The sequence below is a fragment of the Ursus americanus genome, chromosome 18 (genome assembly GCF_024610735.1).
Source record: "Ursus americanus isolate L20-20 chromosome 18, mUrsAme1.1.p, whole genome shotgun sequence".
NCBI classification, from domain to species: Eukaryota; Metazoa; Chordata; class Mammalia; order Carnivora; family Ursidae; genus Ursus; species Ursus americanus.
This window is the reverse complement of record NC_142144.1, coordinates 19,880,903-19,900,738: the sequence shown is the minus strand read 5'-3', so window position 1 is coordinate 19,900,738 and position 19,836 is coordinate 19,880,903. Positions and strand designations below refer to the sequence as shown.

General features: G+C 46.9%; 1 protein-coding gene across 5 annotated transcripts in view; it reads left to right on the top strand.

Annotated features, from left to right (window-relative positions):
* Window positions 1-19,836, top strand: part of RGS3 (regulator of G protein signaling 3) — a 130,648-nt gene that overhangs the window by 2,856 nt on the left and 107,956 nt on the right. For 2 of the 5 annotated variants that reach the window (XM_087869455.1, XM_045791110.2), the window contains one exon: window positions 12,278-12,458. In XM_087869455.1, coding sequence (XP_087725581.1) covers window positions 12,356-12,458 — 103 coding nt within the window. In that variant the 5' untranslated portion in view covers window positions 12,278-12,355. Of the gene's footprint in view, window positions 1-734; window positions 854-12,277; window positions 12,459-13,923; window positions 14,131-19,836 lie in introns of those variants that run through there. The other 3 variants (XM_045791108.2, XM_045791114.2, XM_045791109.2) reach the window with 3 other exon arrangements.

Here is a 19,836-nt window from a genome sequence, read left to right as displayed (position 1 = left end):
TTCAAAGGGAGGAAAACCATTTGTGGGCTGAAACCTGTTTCTCCTTTGTTATACTGATCCCTCAAGTCACAAATAGAATTTAGGGCAATATAATCTGCAGGCCACGTTACAGTCCTCAAGGCAGTTAATACCCACTATTTTGGTTGGTTCTCTGGCCAACTCTATAGATAGATGTGGACTGTCCCATTTTATTTATTTATTTATTTATTTATTTTTAAAGATTTTATTTATTTATTTGATATAGATAGAGGCAGCCAGCGAGAGAGGGAACACAAGCAGGGGGAGTGAGAGAGGAAGAAGCAGGCTCATAGCGGAGGAGCCTGATGTGGGGCTCGATCCCGTAATGCCGGGATTACGCCCTGAGCTAAAGGCAGACGCTTAACCGCTGTGCCACCCAGGCGCCCCTGGACTGTCCCATTTTATAGATTAGAAAACTGAGGCTCAGCATCCAGGACTGATGATCACTCATTTGGGGCCTTAGTGAATTAAGAAAAAAAAAAAAAGGCATCCTTTATACAAATCTACAATGATTACAATATGAGTGACACGCCTAGAGTTGGTCCACAACCTTCACCACAGGACCTGGTGGCCTTGCTGGAGAGGTTAAGTCATTTGCCAGGAATCAAAGGCCAGCAAGGGAAGGGGGCTGGGCTTAGAACCTGGGTCCTTGGTCCTGTCATCCACTGAACTCTGATGCCTCTCTGATTCCCTCTCTTTAATGCATGGCGGAGTCTGGGACAGTCTTCATCAGAAAGGAAGGATGAGATCACGTAGGAAAGAACTGACTGAAGGGAAGGAGCCCTCATGGACACTTTGCGTTAGCTTCCCAATGTTCTGAGAGAAGAGGTGCCAGGTAACTGTTGCTAACTGCCATTTCCCCACCATCTGTGCCATGGGCATCAGGAGGACTAAGGCCCAACGGCCAGGGGGCTCTAGCTAGGGTTGCTTGGAGAGCTGCTTTACGCATTTAAGCAGACAAGAGGTCTTAAGACTTAGCTAGTTGGAAGATTGTCCTAGGATCCTTATAAAAGGCTCTGGCTTCTTTTCTTCTTTTTCTCTCGTTCTTTGTGATCCCTGCTAGTGGTAGGCCACCGTGTTTGGGTCACCGTGTTTTCTGAGCACACTTCCCGAAGACACCTGACCCAGTTTGACCTGTGTGTGAAAGCAGAGTCAATGACAGAGTCCTCAGTCTATGTCCAGTCTCCTCCCTGCGGGGCCAGCGATTCCTCTGTTTTGGTATTAATCCTGACATCTGGGGCAACAGACTCTGTTCTTCGTTGTTTCTGGGAGGGAGTCAGGGTTTCAGCTGGAATGGCAGTGACCCTTAAAAAAAAAATCCATTTAGTCAAATGTGCCTAAAGGAATTGTTTGCTAAATTAAAGACAAAAATACCTCTGGCTGTTAGATAAGAATGATTAGAGGCCCTTGGGAATCCAGGGGAATCTGGGAAAGACTTTCTAAATTGTCTTTTTCAGTTGCCAGAAGGTACCAGGGAATGAAATTATTTTGTCCTTCTGTTTATACATTAGTTTAACAAACACCGAATACCTATTACGTGTTAGACAGTCGACCCCTAGATTATCTTGATAGAGAAAACAAAAAGTTCTGGGGAGATGAAGAGTCATTCCCAGGAAGATAGCTAGAAATTTTTCTGGCTCACTTGGCAAAGTTGTTTGGGACCACTAGGTGGTGATATTCCATTGTGAAAATGATACTCTTCCACGACTGGAGGCCTCTGGTTCTTTACTGAGGCCAGGGTTGGCACAGCCAAAGAGATTTCCTTGCTGAGTACATAGAGAAAAAACCCACATTTCACCAATGAGATACAGGATCCAATTTAAGCGCCCTGATGAATGAATTAGTCCTTGAACAATTTAGAATATCATTGGAAGAACTATTTCAAGAGTGTGACAAATTCTGGAACATACCCAGAGGCCTAGGATTTGGGGAAATTGGGAGCTATCGATGATCCTGACAGTCATCAGTTGGGCAGAGACTGGGGGAGGCAGCCTTTGATAGGTAGAAAAATGAAAAATTATCTGAGGGTCTTATGCTGTTTTGCATCTCCTAAATTTATCTTGATCAAATTTTGCCTGTTTAAAAATTCAGGGAGGGTGAAATCAAGAAAATCAGATTTTTTTTTTTTTTTTTGAGTCTATATTACTTCTAAGGATGGCCCTGTTTTGGAAGGGATCTCCGCAAATAATTAAAACTCTCTCTTGGCCTCCGGATCAAACCCAACCCCTTTTGCCTGTCTTACAAGCCTTGAGAGGTAGGTTTGTGGCCTGGCTGGGCCCTGCTTGTCTCCCCAGTCCCAGTCCTCCCCACTTCTCCCTGGTGATGTGCTCTAGCCATGATTTTTTTCTTTTGGTTCTAATGAGTCATGTCCTCTCTTCAGGCTTTAAAAAGAAAAAAAATTTTTTTTCTGTACTTTTCTTTCAACCTGTACAATTCTTTTCTTCCCCCTCTGCCTGACTATTTTCTACTCATTCTGTAGATCTCAGCTCACATGTTACTTATTTGGGGAAGCTTTCTCTGACCACTGGCAGGGTGAGGCTCTCCTCTTTCACTTTTCCTCTCCGGGCCTCTGTGGAGCTCACGGCTTGTCCGTCACCACCTTCCACAGCCAGACTGTTAGTTCTGTGAGTGGCATCTGTCTTCACTGTGTATCTTCAGCACCTAGTCGAGTGCCTGGCACATTATAAATGCTCACTAATGTATGCTGAATGAGCAGATGAATAAAAATCGTATGTGACTCATCTCTTTTCTCTAGGGTACATATAACGTAGTAGTGAGAGCTAGTGGTACACAGAAGGAACTATGGTGACAAGAAGAGAAAGGGGCACTTTGGATGCTACCGTCTGAAACTATTAGGTTTTGGCAAGTGGAGATGTTTGTGGGGGTAAGTGGAGGGAAGTGATGAGTGATGCAGGTGAGAGAAGGTGGGGGGATAAGCAAGGAGTGTCGGGTTCCGGTCTGGAACGAGGGGAAGGCAGGGCTGGAGACAGCTTGTTGTTCAGGGCCTTGCACGCTGGGCTGGGGAGAGTGGGCTCTCTATGAGAGCCATCGGTGGCTCTTGTCTAAGGGGGTGATAGGACTAAAGCAGTGCTTTAGAAATTGTTCATCTGGGGGCCTGTGGTGCAGTTGGTTGGACGTCCGACTCTTGGTTTCGGCTCAGGTCGTGATCTCGTGGTCACTGAGCCCCGTGTCAGGCTCCACACTCAGCACAGAGTCTGCTTCAGATTCTCTCTCCCTCTCCCTCTGCCCCTCTGGTTTGTGCCGTGCTCTCTCCTTTTCTCAAACAAATAAATCTTTAAAAAAAAGAAATTGTTAATCTGATGGCAGCCAAACACGAATTGGAGAGAGACCAGCAAGCCCAGCGAGATCAGTTAGGCTATCACAGAAGTCAAGATGGGAGGTGACCAGGGCCTGGAGTCTGTGGGCGGCGACAGAACGGAGACAAAGGGGCCTGGTGCAAAGGAAAAACTAACAAGAACCTGGAAACTAGAAAGCAGGAGTGGGGGAGGGGGAGGAGCCAAGGAATTTTCAGCCCGATTCAGTGAGGTGCTGTCAGTATCAGAAACGGGGAGGCCAAGAGGAAAAACCAGTTCAAGGAGAGAGAAAAGAATTCCTCCATCAAACCTTTACAATGGAGTTATGGCTTTGTATGCTTCTCGTTTATGGAAGTTCAATCAACGGACCGGGCCAAAAAATGAAGCACAAGTGGGAAGGAGTGACAGGGGAGTACAATGCAACGGGTGGGGGCTGTTCCAGCTCTGCCACTCAGTGAAAAGACAGCCCAGAGGGAGTGCGAGATGGGGAAGGCAAATTGGCCATTCCCCTTCTGATTTACAATACCCTGTGTATTTTATGGGTGACGAAGGGCTTATTTGAAGGTAATTTGGTTATTCACAATTTATGCCTTGTTTGTTGATTTTAGATCTGAATTTCCTGGCAAGATTTGACTTTTTAAAATGTGTGCCAGATGCTAGGGTGGGTAGTGGGCAGTTACCAAGAAGACCCATCTCGGTCCCTGCATTAGAGCTGTGCACCATCTAGTCGGGTAGAAAGATGTGGAAGCATGAGGGCTAGTTGAGGTGAGCAGTCAGGGAGGGAATGGGTGCAGAGAGGAAGAAGAGCGTTGGTTAGTGTGGCAGAGCAGAGGTGGCCGTGGGCCTGGGGTTGGAGAGAGATCGGAGTCCTCATCAGAACAGCACAGAGTAGCCGCAGGAGAGGAGATCTCGGAGGGAGGGAATCTAGAGGCGGGAAGGGGATTAAAGGGCATGGCTGGGGAACACGCCTCACCAGATGGCAGGAAGAGCCATAGAATAGAGGAATTATCAGAGAAGATGGACGACAACTATGGTGAGGCGAATGAAGACTGAGAATAGGCACTTGATTTTCATAATTAGGAAGTCAGTGGTGACCTCTGAGTGAACAGTTTCAGTAGAGTGGTGGGGGCAGAGGAAGGGGTCCAAGAGTGATCGGTGAGGATCTGGAAGCAACGGGAATACATGCTTCTTATCCTAGTTACAGCTCCAGTCAAACCCACCTAGATATCTCCCCCAGCTCCCCGTGAAATTTCCCTGGAGAACCTTTGGGACCTCTGTCCCTGGAATTCTTCCCAGCATGCTCTGCTACTGTCCACTGGAAGGGGCTCCCCATCATAGGACTCTGATCCAGAGGTAGGCTTTGCTCTGCATAAGCCTCCCGGTCCAGCCTGCCTGCAGTTCAGCTGACACACAGCCCTCAGCTCTGCTTGCTGCATTTTATACAAAACATATCTAAACTGCTCTCTGCCCTAAGTAGGATCCACAATCCCACGTGGTTGCAAATGCTAACTTGCTAATCGCTCCCCTGGAGTTTGCTGCTTGCAATTACTTTGTCAGAATTTAGACAAGGCAACATACAACAATTTATTCCAGGATGCAGGGAGCTCTGGATGCTTTTTGGTCAATGGTTCCTTACCCTAGTTAGAGTGTTCTTTCCAAGAGATTAAAATAGGAGGAAATGTATGTACCCATGTAGTTTACCATTTCTAGTGTTCTCTGCATTCCTTTGTGCAGATCAAGACTTCCAGATGGTATCATTTTCCTGCTGCCTGGAAGATTTTTTTAACATTTCTTGTGGTACGGGTTTGGTCAATGATCAATTCATTCAGCTTTTGGAAGTCTGAGAAGATCTTTATTTTCACCTTCATTTTTGAAAGGTATTTTTGCTGGGTAGAATAGGTTGGTGTGTGTTTTTTTTCCCTTTCAATAAAGATGCTGCTGCTTCACTGTCTTCTGGTGTGTGTTTCTGATGAGAAAGCTAATGTCATCTTTGTTCTTCTGCATGTAATCTGTTTTTTTTTTTTTTTTTTCTGGCTGCTTTCAAGACTGACTTTATTACTGATTTTAGGCAATTTGATCATGATGTGCTTTGGTGTAGGTTTCTTCATATTTCTTTCACTTGGGATTCATTGAGCTTCATGGATTTGTGGGTTTGAAATTTTCATCAGATTTGGAAAATTTTTACCCATGATTTCCTCAAATATATTTCTGGCCCCTATCTCCTTCAGGGGCCCGATTCCAATTACATATGTATTAGGGTGTTGGAAGTTATCCTGCGGCTCGCTAATGCTCTTTTTGTTTATGTTTTGTATGTTTTATTTTGGATGGTTTCTATTGCCAAATTTTCAAGTTCACTAATCTTTCTTTTTCCTGTAGTGTCTAATGTGCTTTTAACCCCATCCTGTGTATTTTTACATCTCAGATATTATATATTTTCACCTCTAGATGTTCGATTTGGTCTTTTTTATATTTTCCATGCCTCAACATGATTTTAAAGTGCTCCTTGAACATAAAAATACAGTTGTAATAACCATTATTATGTATTTGTCTACTAATTCTATCACCTGTGTCATTCCGGGATTAGTTTCTATTGCTTGATTTTTCTCCTTACTATGGGTCACATTTTCCTGCTTCTTTGCATGCCTCATAGCTTTTTATTGGATACCAGACATTGTAAATTTTACCTTGTTGGTTGTTGGGTATTTTTGCATTCCTCTAAATATTCTTGAGCTTACTTAGAAACATTTTGATCCTTTGGGGTCTTACTTTTAAGCTATTATTGGATAGGACCAGAGTGTTATTTAGTCAGGGCTAATTACTCCCCACAACTGAAGCAAAACCCTTCTGAGTCCCTACTCAGTGCCCCATGAATTAGGAGGTCTTTCCAGTCTGGCTAATGAGCATAAGAACTATTTCTGGCCCTGTGTGAGCCTCAAAGACTATTCCCTCTAATCCTTTTGAATGGTTCTTTCCCCAGCTTTGGGGTACTTTTCTCACACCCATGAGCTTATGAGCACTTATCTGAGAACTCGAGGGGACACTGTCTACAGATCTCTGGGGCTCTCTCTTTGTGCAGCTCTCGCTCTCTGACACTCTGTCCTGTGAACTCTAGCTGCCTTGGCCTCTTGAACTCCTCAACTCAGGGATCTGGAGTTGGCCTAGGTTCCCTCTCCCTTTTCGCAAGTCTCTCTGGGCAATAAGCTGGGGCAATCATCGGGTCACCTTGTTGGTTTTCTGTTTTTCAGAGATCCCTGACCTCGTTGTTTGAGGCCTAATATCTTGAAAATCGTTGTTTCATATTTTTTGTCCAGTCTTTTAGTTGTTTCAGGTGAGAGGGAAAATCCGGTCCCTTTATTGGATCCATCCCAAGATGTTACTCCATCTTGGCTGGAGACAGAGGTTTATATTATTTAAGTTCAGAAGACTTTTTGAGGCCCTACAGACCTCTTGACTGTGCCAGGCCAAGTTGCTTATTGTCAGGCCAGGAAAAGGACTGCCTCTTGAAAAGGGCTTTCAACATAACTACAAGGACACCGAGCCGTTCTAGGAGAGACTGGGGACTCTGCTTTTCTTCTCTGGCCTTTAAGTCTCTGGCTTTTATCTTTGGATTCGACGTACTATTTCACAATTCTCTGGTGGTGAGGGCTTTGGTCTCTTGTACTTTGAGAGCTTGTTTGGAGGTTCTAGCAGGGAAGTACAGCTGCTCATATACCCCTGACCGAATCACGGTCCTCCTCTATCAAAGACAGTGGTCCACTTTGACCAAGCTTGCAATTTTGGGGGGATGCACCTGGTACACAGAGCAGTGACAGAGGAGGGGGACACCTGCCTGGCCAGCCAGACCAACGGAATCAACCCTAGTGATCAGTGACAGAAGTCACAGCAAGATTGCCTTCACATCCTGGTCTCTTCTACTTTGCAACAGCACCTCTTGGCTCGCTTGGAATCTTGAATTTTTTACTTGGTTCCCACTTAGACTCTGTTTGTGTATTTAGGTCACCAAAAGCTGCTCCATCTGAGGCAAATTACGGTTTCTCAGTGGTACTTAAAGCAACCAGCATCTGCTCTTGCAGAGAACCACTAATCCAAAGATACCGTGTTCTACCTTAAAGACGAATTGCAGACATACATTTAAAAAGCAAATCCTGCATTTCAAGGGTGAATAAAATACCACTTTACAAAGCATTCCAGCTGGTTAAATTTAGGACGAGAAGAAAACATGACCCAAGAATATTCTCTGGCTTTGAGCCCAGGGTATTTTTCCTTTTAGAGTGAATTTGGTACATTTTCATTCATGTGGAGCTGTTGCCTCCCAGCATTTTATTCTGGGATGGAAGGTCAACAATGACTGCCTTGTTGCTAAATCCAATGGACACTTCTCAGTTATTAACCTACTTGACCTCTCAACAGTATTTGACGTGGTTGACAATTATTTCCTTCTTAATACACTCCCTGGCCTGCCTTCCCCCTCTCGTGCCTTTCTTCCCCTGCCTGTCTTTTCAGTTGGTACTCTCCTTGGTTCTTTCCTGAGCCTTCTTCTCTCATTAAACATGCTCCTTGGACTCTCCTATCCATGCCCATGGCTGTCCTGGGAATTTCTACATCCATGTGTCTAGCCTAAATATTTTCCCTGAGCTTCTTGTCAAGTATCTTCAGCTGCTCACTTGACATCTCCACTTGGGCAGCCCATGGGTCACTCAGTCTCACGTCAGCTCCTCCTCCCACATTCTCCATCTCTGTAAAGGGCACTTTTTTTTCTTAAAGTATATTTATTTATTTATTTAGTAATCTGTACATCCAGTGTGGGACTCAAACTCAATCCTGAGATCAAGAGCTGCATGCTCTCCCAATTGAACTAGGCAGGCACCCCTGTAAAGGGTACTTCTAAACATCGAATTTCTCGAGCCAGGATTCCGTTTTGCATTTTATCTACCAATCAGTCCCCAAGTCCTATTGATTCTACCTCTTTCCATGCCTTCCAGCCACTATCATCTTCTGCCTGGACTCCTGGAAAAGACTTCACCTAACAAGACTTTCTGTCTGTTCCTTTTTTTTTTTTTTTTTTTTTTTTTAGTACATTCTGTTTCCATATTTCCAACCCTCAGGCCACTGCTTTCCCCCATCCATTTTTTTTCTCACTCTGGCCAGAGTGATCTTTCTAAAACATGAATTAAAGCCTTTTTTGGAATCTTGCTTAAAATCTTTCGATGACTGCTCTGTGCTCTTAGGACAAAGCCCTGGCTCCCCCCCCTTTTTTTTTTTTTTGGTTAAAATATACAAAAACTCTTTGTTGTAAATTCCATATAGTGAATTGATTCTCACGGGATGCCTCCACTGATTTTTTCCTAACTCTTGCATCCATAGTCAACCTATAGTTTTAATTAAATGGTGTTTTGACAAGTAGAGTTGCATCCTAATCTAAACAACAAATCAAAACCAAACGAAGCCCTGATTTGTAGTACTTGCCGATTTCTTTAGTGCAAATACTCCCACCATGGTTGGTTTCCAGGTACCAGTGTGACATCACCGCACATGGAGTTGGGGAGAATTGCACAGTAGTGTATGGATGATAATAAAAAATGGTAGCATAATTAGGAAATCATGAGTTTTGAGAGTTTATTTTGAGTTTAATTGTTAGTTTACATAATTACTTTTAAGAATGACTGTGTTTAACAATCGGCTTGCAAAATCTTGAAAATGTGAATTGTCTCCAGCACATCACTGAGCACATCACGGCATTCACATTATAAATACGTATTTCCTAATATGGGTTGAAGTTAAAAAGATGAAAACTGCTCTGGAGACCTATAATTTTTTTAGGCCCGGGTTTAACCCAGTTTTTAAAAGTCTCCAGGGATGAAGTTGCATCGTCCCACATGGGACAAACCCATTTCCTTTCTACAGAAATACAAATTCTGAAACTTTCAAGAGGTATATTTTTGATAGTTCCTCTGGGTGACGTCTAGAGTTTCTGCTCACCCAGCACCCTTTCTGCTTGGGGTGAAGGATCAGTGTCTGATTTTCATCTGGGGAACCACCTTCCAAGCCCCGTTTAATAATACACGAAGCTCGTATGATGTTTACCTTCTTGCATATTACTTCCACCCCCACACTCTTAAGTTCCCTGCCACCCTGCTTTCCATCATTGAGTTCCTCAAACGAACAATGCTTCGCTCTCCTTTGCTGGCCTTTGTGTGTTTTGTTCTTTCTGCCTGTAACCCTTCCTTCACTTCCTTTGCTTGGCTAAATCATCCTTCAGGTTGCTTTCTTTGAAAAGTCCTCTCCGACTTCCTTTACCATCTCAGCCTGCCCAGCTCCCCAGACTGAATGAGATGTTAATCTGTCTTGCCACAGGTCAATATGGTGGTTCCTCTATTGTAATATCCATCCTATCTCTCATTAGATCATACGCTCTATCTTGTTCACTTCTAGAACCCCAGCAACAAGTGTAAGGTTCAGCACAAAATAGTGTTTAGCTTCATAAACATTGGTTGAATTTTATTTTATTTTATTTTATTTTATTTATTCATTTGACAGAGACAGAGCACAAGCAAGGGCAGCAGCAGGCAGAGGGAGAGGGAGAAGCAGGCTCTCCACCGAGCAAGGAGCCTGATGCTGGGGCTTGATCCCAGGACCCTGGTCCATGACCTGAGCTGAAGGCAGATGCTTAACTGACTTAGCCATGCAGGTGCCCCCCTTGAGTTGAATTTTAATGCATCAGGAGCCACAGAGGTCTCAGTCCCCTTTGTTTGTAACCTAGAGATTCTGAGCAGGAGGACTAGTAGGAAAGACATTCTATAGTGATTCTTTGGCTCGATTCTGATTTCTCCACTGTTTACTTAACTGCTTTGGCAACCTGATCCAGTTAACAACTCTGACCCTTAGTTGCCTCATTAATAGAAATGCTTGAACTTCCTGGAGGCAGATGATTTTTTTCTTTCTTGGGTTTACCAGTATTTTATGCATTATTAGTCAATTATACTGCCTCTCTTGTGTGATAATTATTCATGTTTTTGGGTACATTTTTATTTTTCTTACTGATTGGTCAAACTTCTTGATTCATATATACATATTTGCCATGTTTTATAAATATTTTGAATTCATTTTTTAATTTAAAATTTAAACTTTTTTTATGGCCATAGAAAAGCTTTTAATTTTTTTCAACCATTTTAAAATGTAAAATGCATTCTTAGTCCACTTGTACAAAAATAGGTGATGGGCCAGATTTGGCTTGCAGTCCTAGTTTGCCAGCCTCTACACTAATATGCTTATTAAATTTGAATGATCTTGCATTCCTAGAATAAATACCACTTGATCATGAATATACTGCCAGTGGTTTTTTTTTTGTTTTTTTTAAAGATTTTATTTATTTATTTGACAGAGAGCGCAGGAGAACACAAGCGGGGGGAACAGCAGAGGGAGAGGGAGAAGGCACCCCACTGAGCAGGCAGCCCCATGGTGCTGATGCTGGGCTCAATCCCAGGCCCCTGGGATCATGACCTGAGCCAAAGGCAGTTGCTTAACCAACTGAGCCACCCAAGCGCCCCATATTGCCAGCTTTGATTTGCTAATGTTTTAGTTAGGAATTTTGTGTCTATATTCATAAATCGGATTGGTCTAGCAGAGATTTCAAACTAGTTATAGGACAGAGATATATTTTACTTGGCCTCCAAAATATTTTACAATTTTTTGAATGAATTGCCTGTATTAAAAAATTGGGAGATATTAAGTGAAAAATTCGAGATTTCTGGCTTTTCTTTAAAAAAAGGAATGTGGCAAAACTGGGAGAATGTGGACCCAATTTTGTCACATTTTTAATAGAGCTGCTGTATGAATGTTTTGTATTTCATTAATTTCTACTCTTCTTTTTTAAAAGATTTTATTTATTTACTTGAGAGAGAGAGAGAGAGTGAGAGAGAAAGAAAATGAGCAGGGGGAGGGGGAGGGGCAGAGGGAGAGGGGGAGGCAGACTTCCCGCTGAGCAGGGATCCCGTCACGGGGCTCCATCCCAGGACCCTGGGATCACCACCCGAGTGGAAGGCAGGTGCTTAACAGATACCCCTGTCTATGGGGTATTTGCGCATGTACGTACATGGGAAGTTATGGTATGTATGTGTGTGTGTGTAGAGGGTGTGCGACGTGTGTTTGTGCTGTGTCTGTAGTACACTACGTACATGTGGAGTGTGAGTGAGGTGTGAGGGAGACATTGAGGCCCACAGCCCGGGGGTGCTAGAGTGCTCAGGGCCTGTCAGAAAGACAGGCTTGGTCAGCAGACTCATCTGCCTTCTTGGGGAAAGCAGGGCCATCACCGTGACCCTTTCTGGATGTCCCCTTTGGACAGTAGTGTGGGTGAACAGGCCATTTTTCCTGCAGCGCCTCTGCCCAGGTTCCCACTCACTTCTGCCCTCCCTCTTCTGAGAAAAGAGTGACCTCCCTCTTTAAGAGAAGGAAGGGTCCAGTGTTCTAAGTAAAGGGGCCTTACTGTTGATGGTGAAGGTGGTGGAGACGGTGCCACCAGAGGGGTCAGCTCGGGATCGGAATGGCATTGGGTTCTCCCAACTGAATAGGTTAGCTGCTGAGGGGGCCTTTATCCTGAGTGGGGGGGAGGTGCCGGTGTGGGCTTCAGTCTTTCCCTCCAGGCCACATTCAGATCCGCAGCTCTGTCCTGCTCTTCTGGGTCCCACCCTCCTGAGGGTGTGTCTGCACTTTGCTCACAGCTTCCTGAGCCCAGATTGTCTTCCCCAGTACAGGCTCCACAGTGGTCCCTGGCAGAGCTGGGAAGGGGCCACTGCCATCTTGGGCACATCACTCTCCCTTTCCCTGTGGACCTTCCTTTGCCTTGGCTCCAGAATGCTATGCTTTCTAACTCCTAGTGGGAATAAACACCCCTCTCGGGGGGTGTCCTCGGGTCATGCCTAACTCATGCTCCCATCTTGTTCCTGCAGGTCTAGAGCACCTCCAGCCTCAGTGTCTTTTCTGCATCCTGTGGTTTGAGCCTGAGGTTGCCCATTATCCCTGGATGGATGGAGTGGCAGGGCCAGCATACCTCCCCACCCAGAAAGGACGCCTGGACGCAGACTCCCCCAGCCAGGAGGAGAATCAGGCACGCTCAAGTCCAGGGTGCAGGTATGTCCACCTGTCATTGGTTGGGGCCAGGGGAGTAGGCTCGCTCCTGCTATGGGCAGTGTTCACGGTATGAGCTTTGGGGGAAGGGCAAAGCAGGGCTTCATAAAGTGCCAGGTTTCAAACAATCCACAGGCCTTTATGTGACTCATTTGCACTTGACCACTAGTTTGCTGATTTCAGGTCTCCTTCTCTAGCTTCTCTCCCTGCTGGTAGCCAGCTGGCCCTGTGGCTTCAGGTTTCCTTTCCTGCTTCAAGAAGGCAAGTCTGCAAGCTGCACTTGCTGTTGGCCGTGGGGCAGGATGGAGGGCAAAGAAGAACGGACGGAGGCTGGCCTTTGGGGCAGACGGGCCTGGGTTCAAATTTCAGCTTTGCCAACCTTGGACAAGTCACCTACCTTCTCTGCCTGAGGTTCAGATTTATCTCTGGTAAACTGGGGCTAATACTTCCTAGGATCACCATGAAGATTAAATGAGATGATGCGTGTAAATTGCCCAGCTCAGCCCCTGGTACTCAGTACATATAACTTGTCTCCCCACTTTCTCTCTTGCACCCTCCAACCTCGTCTTGAGTGGATCCCTGAGCCAGATATCCATCTGGCAACTTCCAACACCTCCCATTTTTAGATTTACATAAGACCAGCAGCTTTCCCTCCCACAGCAGCAACAGTCAGAGATTTGCAGAGCAGATGTCTTGGTGTGAAACTGTTCCCAGGAGGTGTCCCATGAATGTTTGCTGACAAAGCAGTGCAGGGACTGACCTCCCTTCCAGCTCTGCCTCCTGACACCTGGCTCTGGAGACTGAAAGCGCCTACCCTCCCTGCATCCCATGTGTTTCTGTCCCCTCAGATGCTGAGGGCCTGCGCTCCGCTTCACCACGCCAGGCTGCAGATGGGGGGCTGTGAGGTTGGCTGGAGCAAGCTGCTTTGGCCTGGACCTGTGCCAGGCTGCTCCCATCCAAGAGGAGGCTCAAGAGGCGGATGGAGAGAACAGAGTTTGGGAAGGGGCTGCAGCCAGTCCGAGCATGAACACTTTTCCAAACCCCACTGCACTGGGCCAGGGGAATGCTCCTTTGCGCTTGCTTGGGTACGGTGATTACAGGTCTGAGCTTCAAAGCATGTTACAAACCTGGCTAATTGCTGGCTGGGGGAGCTAGGCGAGCAGGCCAAGTCCGCCTGCATGCACGCCAGCGGCCGCGGGCCTCACCTGGGGCTGGCACTTCCAGCCGGGAGCCAGGAGCCCTGCTGTGGCCGCCCGGTCCTTCTGGCTCCTCAGCGAGGACTACCTTCGGAGCTCGGAGGAGGGGCCACCCGGGCTGCAGTTGCGGCCGCCGCCGTCGCGGTTGCGGCGCGGGCACCTCCTCCCCCCGGGCCGGCTTCGGATCGGTCAGGTGGAAACCTCCCCATTCAAACGGGCGCGGGCCAATCAGGGCCCGGCGCGCCGGCCCATTCAAACGCGCGCAGCAGCCGGCCTGGCGCTCCCGCCTCCGGGACACTGGCACGGGGCGGGGGCGGGTGAACCTGCTGCCTCGGTTACGGGGGAGCAACACAGACGCCTCGGGTTACTGGCGGTCCTGGCCGGCCGCAGCGGGGCCGCCATGGAGCGCTCCCTGCACCGCGTCTCCCTCGGGAGCCGGCGCGCCCACCCGGACTTGTCCTTCTACCTCACCACCTTTGGTAAGTGCCCGCGACGGCTGGCTGCCAGGGCGGCTTCACCCTCCTCCCAGCGCCCCGGAAAGGGCCGCCCCCACCCACCCCACCGTGATAGGTGCGGCTGGCAGCAGCGGGTGCCCAGGGGGCGCTCAGGGCCCGGGGGCTCAGGCTGAGCAAGCCGCGGGCACCACCTGCTGCCTGGCCAGGGGGGCCAAGTGCAGCTGCTTTTGCCTCACTTGGCTGGAATAATCACAACCTGGTTCATCTTTCAGAGACCTGGTTTGCACCGCTAGGGTTTCCCCTGAGCAAGCAGCTCAGGGTTGAATCACGGCCTTGTTACTACATCTGGAGATTTCCTCCATCCTCTTTCCTTTGGTTCAGGGACAGGACAGGTGCGGAAGGAGCCCGGGTGGCCTTGGCTCCTTGTGGGCTCACCTTGGAAGCTGCAATGTGACTGCTCCAGTGGATATCTGACCCACAGCAGATGTGGGAAAATTCTCTTCTCCAGGAGTGACCAGGCTCTCAGGAGGGTCGCGGGCCTGCTTGGGGGCTTGAAGTAGAAAGAAACAGGCAGTAGGCCCCTGCTCCCAAACCCCTTCCTAGCTCGCCTGGGTTCCCCCAAATAACAGCAGGGCCGCAGCTGCCCCAAGGGTCTGGGCCAATCCAGCCTTTCAAGTAGCCATAATAGCGATGAGAGCCCTGTCCGAGAGCACAGCCCTTCACGGCTCTGTTTCCTCACTGGTTCTGCAACTCCCTGTGGAGAGCCGGTAATATTTCCTCTGTGGAGGCTTGAGATCCAGAGAGAGGAAGGTCTCCCAGCGAGCCAGTGCCAGACTTGGTACCCGAGCTCAAGCCTTCTGAGACAACGTGTCCCGTACCTTTTTCTTTTTTTAAAGTTTATATACAACTTTCTTTATAAAGGTTGGGTAGTCCTGCAACATACAGGACTTTGCCCAGATTTCAACTACAGAACAGCCCAGGAGTTAGGCCCTCCCCGGCGTTCTGGCTCTCCTGTGCTCAGCCTTACCTCCATCAGCACACTTGCCTCCTCAGAAACTGCCTTTTTCTCTAGGAGCAGAGGAAGCAATAGGAAAGCAGTGGCTTGGCCACTAGCAGTGGCCTGTGATCTAGCATCCTGGACTTCACTGGTCTAGTTGGTGGAGCGTAACCATGGGAGTCAGGAGGTAGCCACCATTTCTTGAGCACTTACCATGGCCATGCCTTGTGTCAAGTGCTTTATCTCATTGAATCCCCCCAACCCTTAGAAGCAGTTCTTGTTAACCCCACTGGGATGTGGGAGTCTACCAGACAAGGAAGGTTTCCAGAGTGACCTGAATTGGTGGGGTTGGGGTGGTCAGGAAAGAGTGTGAAGGAGCCATGAGGCCCTATTACCTTAGCTGTGTCCTGGTTTAAAAGTAAAAATACAGCTCATTGTCTTTTCCTCCTTGTTATCTCCGTAAGATGGCTTCATTGTTGAAAACTTAGTGAAAAGAAGAAAGCGAAAAATCACCTGTACTCTGACTCCTCAGAAAAGACTGTTGTCAAGTTATATTTTGTTTATATCCTTCCAGACGTATTTCTGTGTATGTAGGGGTATGTGATGATTTGAAAAGAATCGAGACCGTATTGTATGTACAGTTTTAGAATCCATTTCTTTTCCTTACTGGTATAGTGTGACTGTTTCCTAGTGTCAGTCCATATTCTTCTACTGAATTAATCATCCTGCCAGATCTGGGAAGTCGGGGAGTGTCCAGACCAGCAGGAACTGGATCCTTCGCCCCGCCGTGGCCTCAGGGCTGGGTCGGATGGTTATCGGGGAGGGTTGCTGCTGGAACCAGTGACTGTGACCTGAGTGTGCCGCGGGCAGGCAGGAACCTGGTGGGGTGGGGAGCCTCCTGCTCTCACACAGTCTCCTCTCAGGTCTCTCCGAGGACACAGATCGACACTGGAAAGTTCTGCCCTGTTTCCTGCTTCAATTTTATTGCCTTGACAAATGCTGTCCCTCTTTCAGGCTGCTGATTTTCTTCATGCAGAGCGGTCTTTGCTTGTCTGCTCACGAATGAAGATTTGTATCAGTGGTTACCAGACCCGGTCTCTTGGCAGAAGCGCCTGACAAGTCTATTAAAAACACAGATTCCTGGGCTGCGTGGGTGGCGCAGTTGGTTAGGTGTCCGGCTCTTGGTTTTGGCTCAGGTCTCGATCTCGGGGTTATGAGATCGAGCCCTGTGTGGGGCTCTGTGCTCAGCATGGAGTCTGCTTAAGACTCCCTCTCCCTCTGCCTCTCACCCTTGCTCTCTCTATCTCTCTCTCCCTCAAAATAAATAAATAAATCTTAAAAAGAAAACAACCCATAGATTCCTAGGATCTTGATAAGTCTGGGGAGGAGCCTGAGAGTCTGTCATTGTAAGAAGCCACGGAAGTATGTTGATGATCAGCCAGGTTTGGAAGCTGTGGATTCAGTCAGCTTCGGTAGCCAGTGTGAACTCGCTTCACATGAAGGTCTTTGCTAAGTTTACCTCAGTTCATTGCCTTTTCCCCAAGCCTGGCAAGTAGCCCTTGGCCTTCAGGAGGGCGCTTTGCCCTGATAGAACCAGCCGAAAGTGGTGCCTAGCTGCTGGCTTACTGAGCACAAGCATTTAAAGGGAGCGAAATTTCCAGAATCTCTGGAATTCTGAGGAGACAAAATTGTTTTCCGTCCAGGGGGAGTGCTGTAGGTATACTTCGAGGTTTATGTATTGTGTGTGTGTGTGTGTGTGTGTACACGGGAACAACGCCTTGTCCCCCAGTAAGAGGCACATTCAAGTAACATTATTAGTTGTCACACGCTGCCTTCTAAGGAAGTGTTCTGGCTTCAGGAGAGCGGAGTATGTAAACCGGGCCTAGAACCCAACTCTTCCAGAGATGACAAATGCGTTTTCTGTAGAACGGATGCCAGGCCGCTGCTTGGCGTGTGGGGCAGCGAGAAGCCAGGCCCTGAACTGGAGGCTGGGATCTGGCCCCGCCAGCTGCCCCTGGCTGGCCGTGCGGCTCAGAGCCTGGGCCAGGCCCTGGGCTTGGCCGGGAAGCCCCTCCAACAACTTCTCAGGGGCTCATCATTTGCTGGTCGGGTCCTCAGCATTTACTGGCTTTCCTGTCATTTGGGGTCTGTTTGCTTGGGAGCATTTAGAAATTCTCAGTTTCTGGCCTGTCAAGAGTCCTTTTGCCTTGTTTCCAATTCCGCTCAATTTTTTATTTTTGTTTTTTTTTTATTGTTTTATTTTTTTAAAAAGATTTTATTTTTTTATTTGACAGAGCAAGAGAGTGCAAGCAGGGGGAGCAGCAGAGGGAGAGGGAGAAGCAGGCTTCCCGCTGAGCAAGGAGCCCGATGTGGGACTTGATCCCAGGACCCTGAGCTGAAGGCAAATGCTTAACTGACTAAGCGGCCCAGGCGCCGCTCCGCTCTATTTTTTTAAAACCCTTTTTATTATGAAATATAACACACAGAAAAGTGTCCCCCCAAATGACATGCGGTTGAGTGACTCATCACAAAGCATTATACCTGTGTAACTTTCATGGGGTGGAGGTGGGGGGCGGTCAAGATTGCCAATATCCAGAAACCTCATGTTCGACATGCAGATTTTTTCTTTATCATTCAGTTCAAAATAGTTTCTGATTTTCATAGTCCTATTTTCTCAAGTCTTTAGGTGATTTGGACGTGTGTTTCTTAATTTCCAGATAGTGGGGGTTTTCTGGTAATATTTTTATTCTTTGTTTCATATTTTGGTCAGGGAATATACTCTGCATCCTTTCGGTCCTCTGATGGCCCAGGATACAGTCAGTTTTTATAAATGTTCTGTGTGTACTTGAAAAGCTCCGCAGTAGTTGGGCGTAGCGTCCTTTGTGTCAGGTTTTGGTCGAATTTGCTAATTATGTTGTTCCAATGTTCCATATCCTTGCTGATCTCCCCCCACCCCGCACCCCCAAATTGTTCTATGAGTTACCAAGAGAGGTGTGTTAAAATTCCTCCTGTGGTTGTACATTTGTCTCTTTGTCATTAGAGTTGTCTTACTTTTATATATTTTGAAGCAATAGTAAGAGCATACAAGTTTAGAACTATTATCTTAGTAGTGAATTGAAACTTTTATTATTATGAAGCTTTCTCTTTATTTCTAGTGCAGAGAAAGTCTACTTTTCCTGATGTTAACGTAGCTACCCAGCCTTCTTTTGGTTAACAATGCATTGCCTGGCGTATCTTTTTCCATCTTATTTCCGTCAGTCTTTCTGTTTCTTTATGTTCCAGGTGTGCTGCGTCTCTTACAAACGGCAGGCACAGAGTTGTTATTTTGCTTCTTGGTGCAGACCTAGGATGATCTCTTCCTTCAAAAAGACATTTGCTTTGGGTGCCTGGGTGGCTCAGTCGGATAAGCGTCTGCCTTTGGCTCAGGTCGTGATTCCGGGGTCCTGGGATCGAGCCCCACATTGTCAGGCTCCTTGGTCAGTGGGAAGCCTGCTTCTCCTTCTCCCCCCCCCCCACGCTCCTTCTCTCTCTTCTCTCAAATAGATAAATAAATAAAATCTTTTTTTAAAAAAGCTATTTGCTTCTGTCAGGTGCTTGAGGTCACCAACGATCTGGGATAATTCTGATGTTGGGGATTGGGATTATCTGAGGTTGAGCTGCGGTCCCTTGAACTGCATCTCATCACGGCTCACGTATTCCTGAGGAGCAACCCTTTAGGGTTCTGACCCAAAAGGTCAGGGCTCAGAAGGATCCCACTCTTGACGGGCCCTGGTCTCCCACTCCTGCTCCTCTTGCCCTGTGAGGCAGACAGAAACTCTGCTCAGCCTCTCAGCTTCTCCGTCATCTCTCTGGAATTTGAAAACACCCCAAGGAGAGAATTAGCCCAGGAAAACATTAAACTTCATTCCACGGACCTCCCTCCCCCCAGAGCCTGCTCCGTAGTTCCTCTCTGTCTTGTATCTCCAAAAAGCTGCTTTTAATATTTTGTCCAGCTCTTCTAGATTTCTTCTGTGGGCCTGTCATCCCAGAAATAGAAGTCCCCTACCTGTGTTTTCTAATTTTTCTGAGTCATTTTTACTCTTTTCATCTCCTCTCCTTTCCTCCCTCCCTCCCTTCCTTCTGCCCTTCCATCCTTCCTTCCCTTTTCTTTCCCTCCATCCTTCCTTTCGTCCTGTCAGTGGGAGTGCCTATTCTTTGCCAGGCCCTCCACGTACGTACGTTAGTTCTCAGTTTTACAAGAACCCTCCCAGAACTGTATGAGTCTTCTTTCCATTGTACAGATGAGGAGACGAAGATGTAGTGATTCAGTATTATCAGTGGCAGACCCAGGGTCCAAGCCAGGTCTTACGGACTCCAAAACCCACGCTTTGCTCATAGTTCTTTCTGGGCTTCCTCCCTCGTGTTTTCTGTATTAGACTTGTTCTGCTGGAAAACTGTGATAGTGAAAAAAATGACACACTGTAAGACATAATGAAAATAAATCACTGACTTCATGGTGTGGCTTAAAGCCATCAGCAAGGATGTAACAGGTGCTCATTATTACAACATAGCATATTTAACTATGAAGAAGAAGTCTGTAATATGAATTAGGTAAGCGTGGAGAATCATTTATAAAATGTGGTGAAACTGACAATTTTGGAATTAAAGTCATAATAAAATCTAAAGGAACATCATGAAAGGGAAGGATAGGGTGAATTTTCTATATATTGTGGTATTGTACACAAATGTGTGTA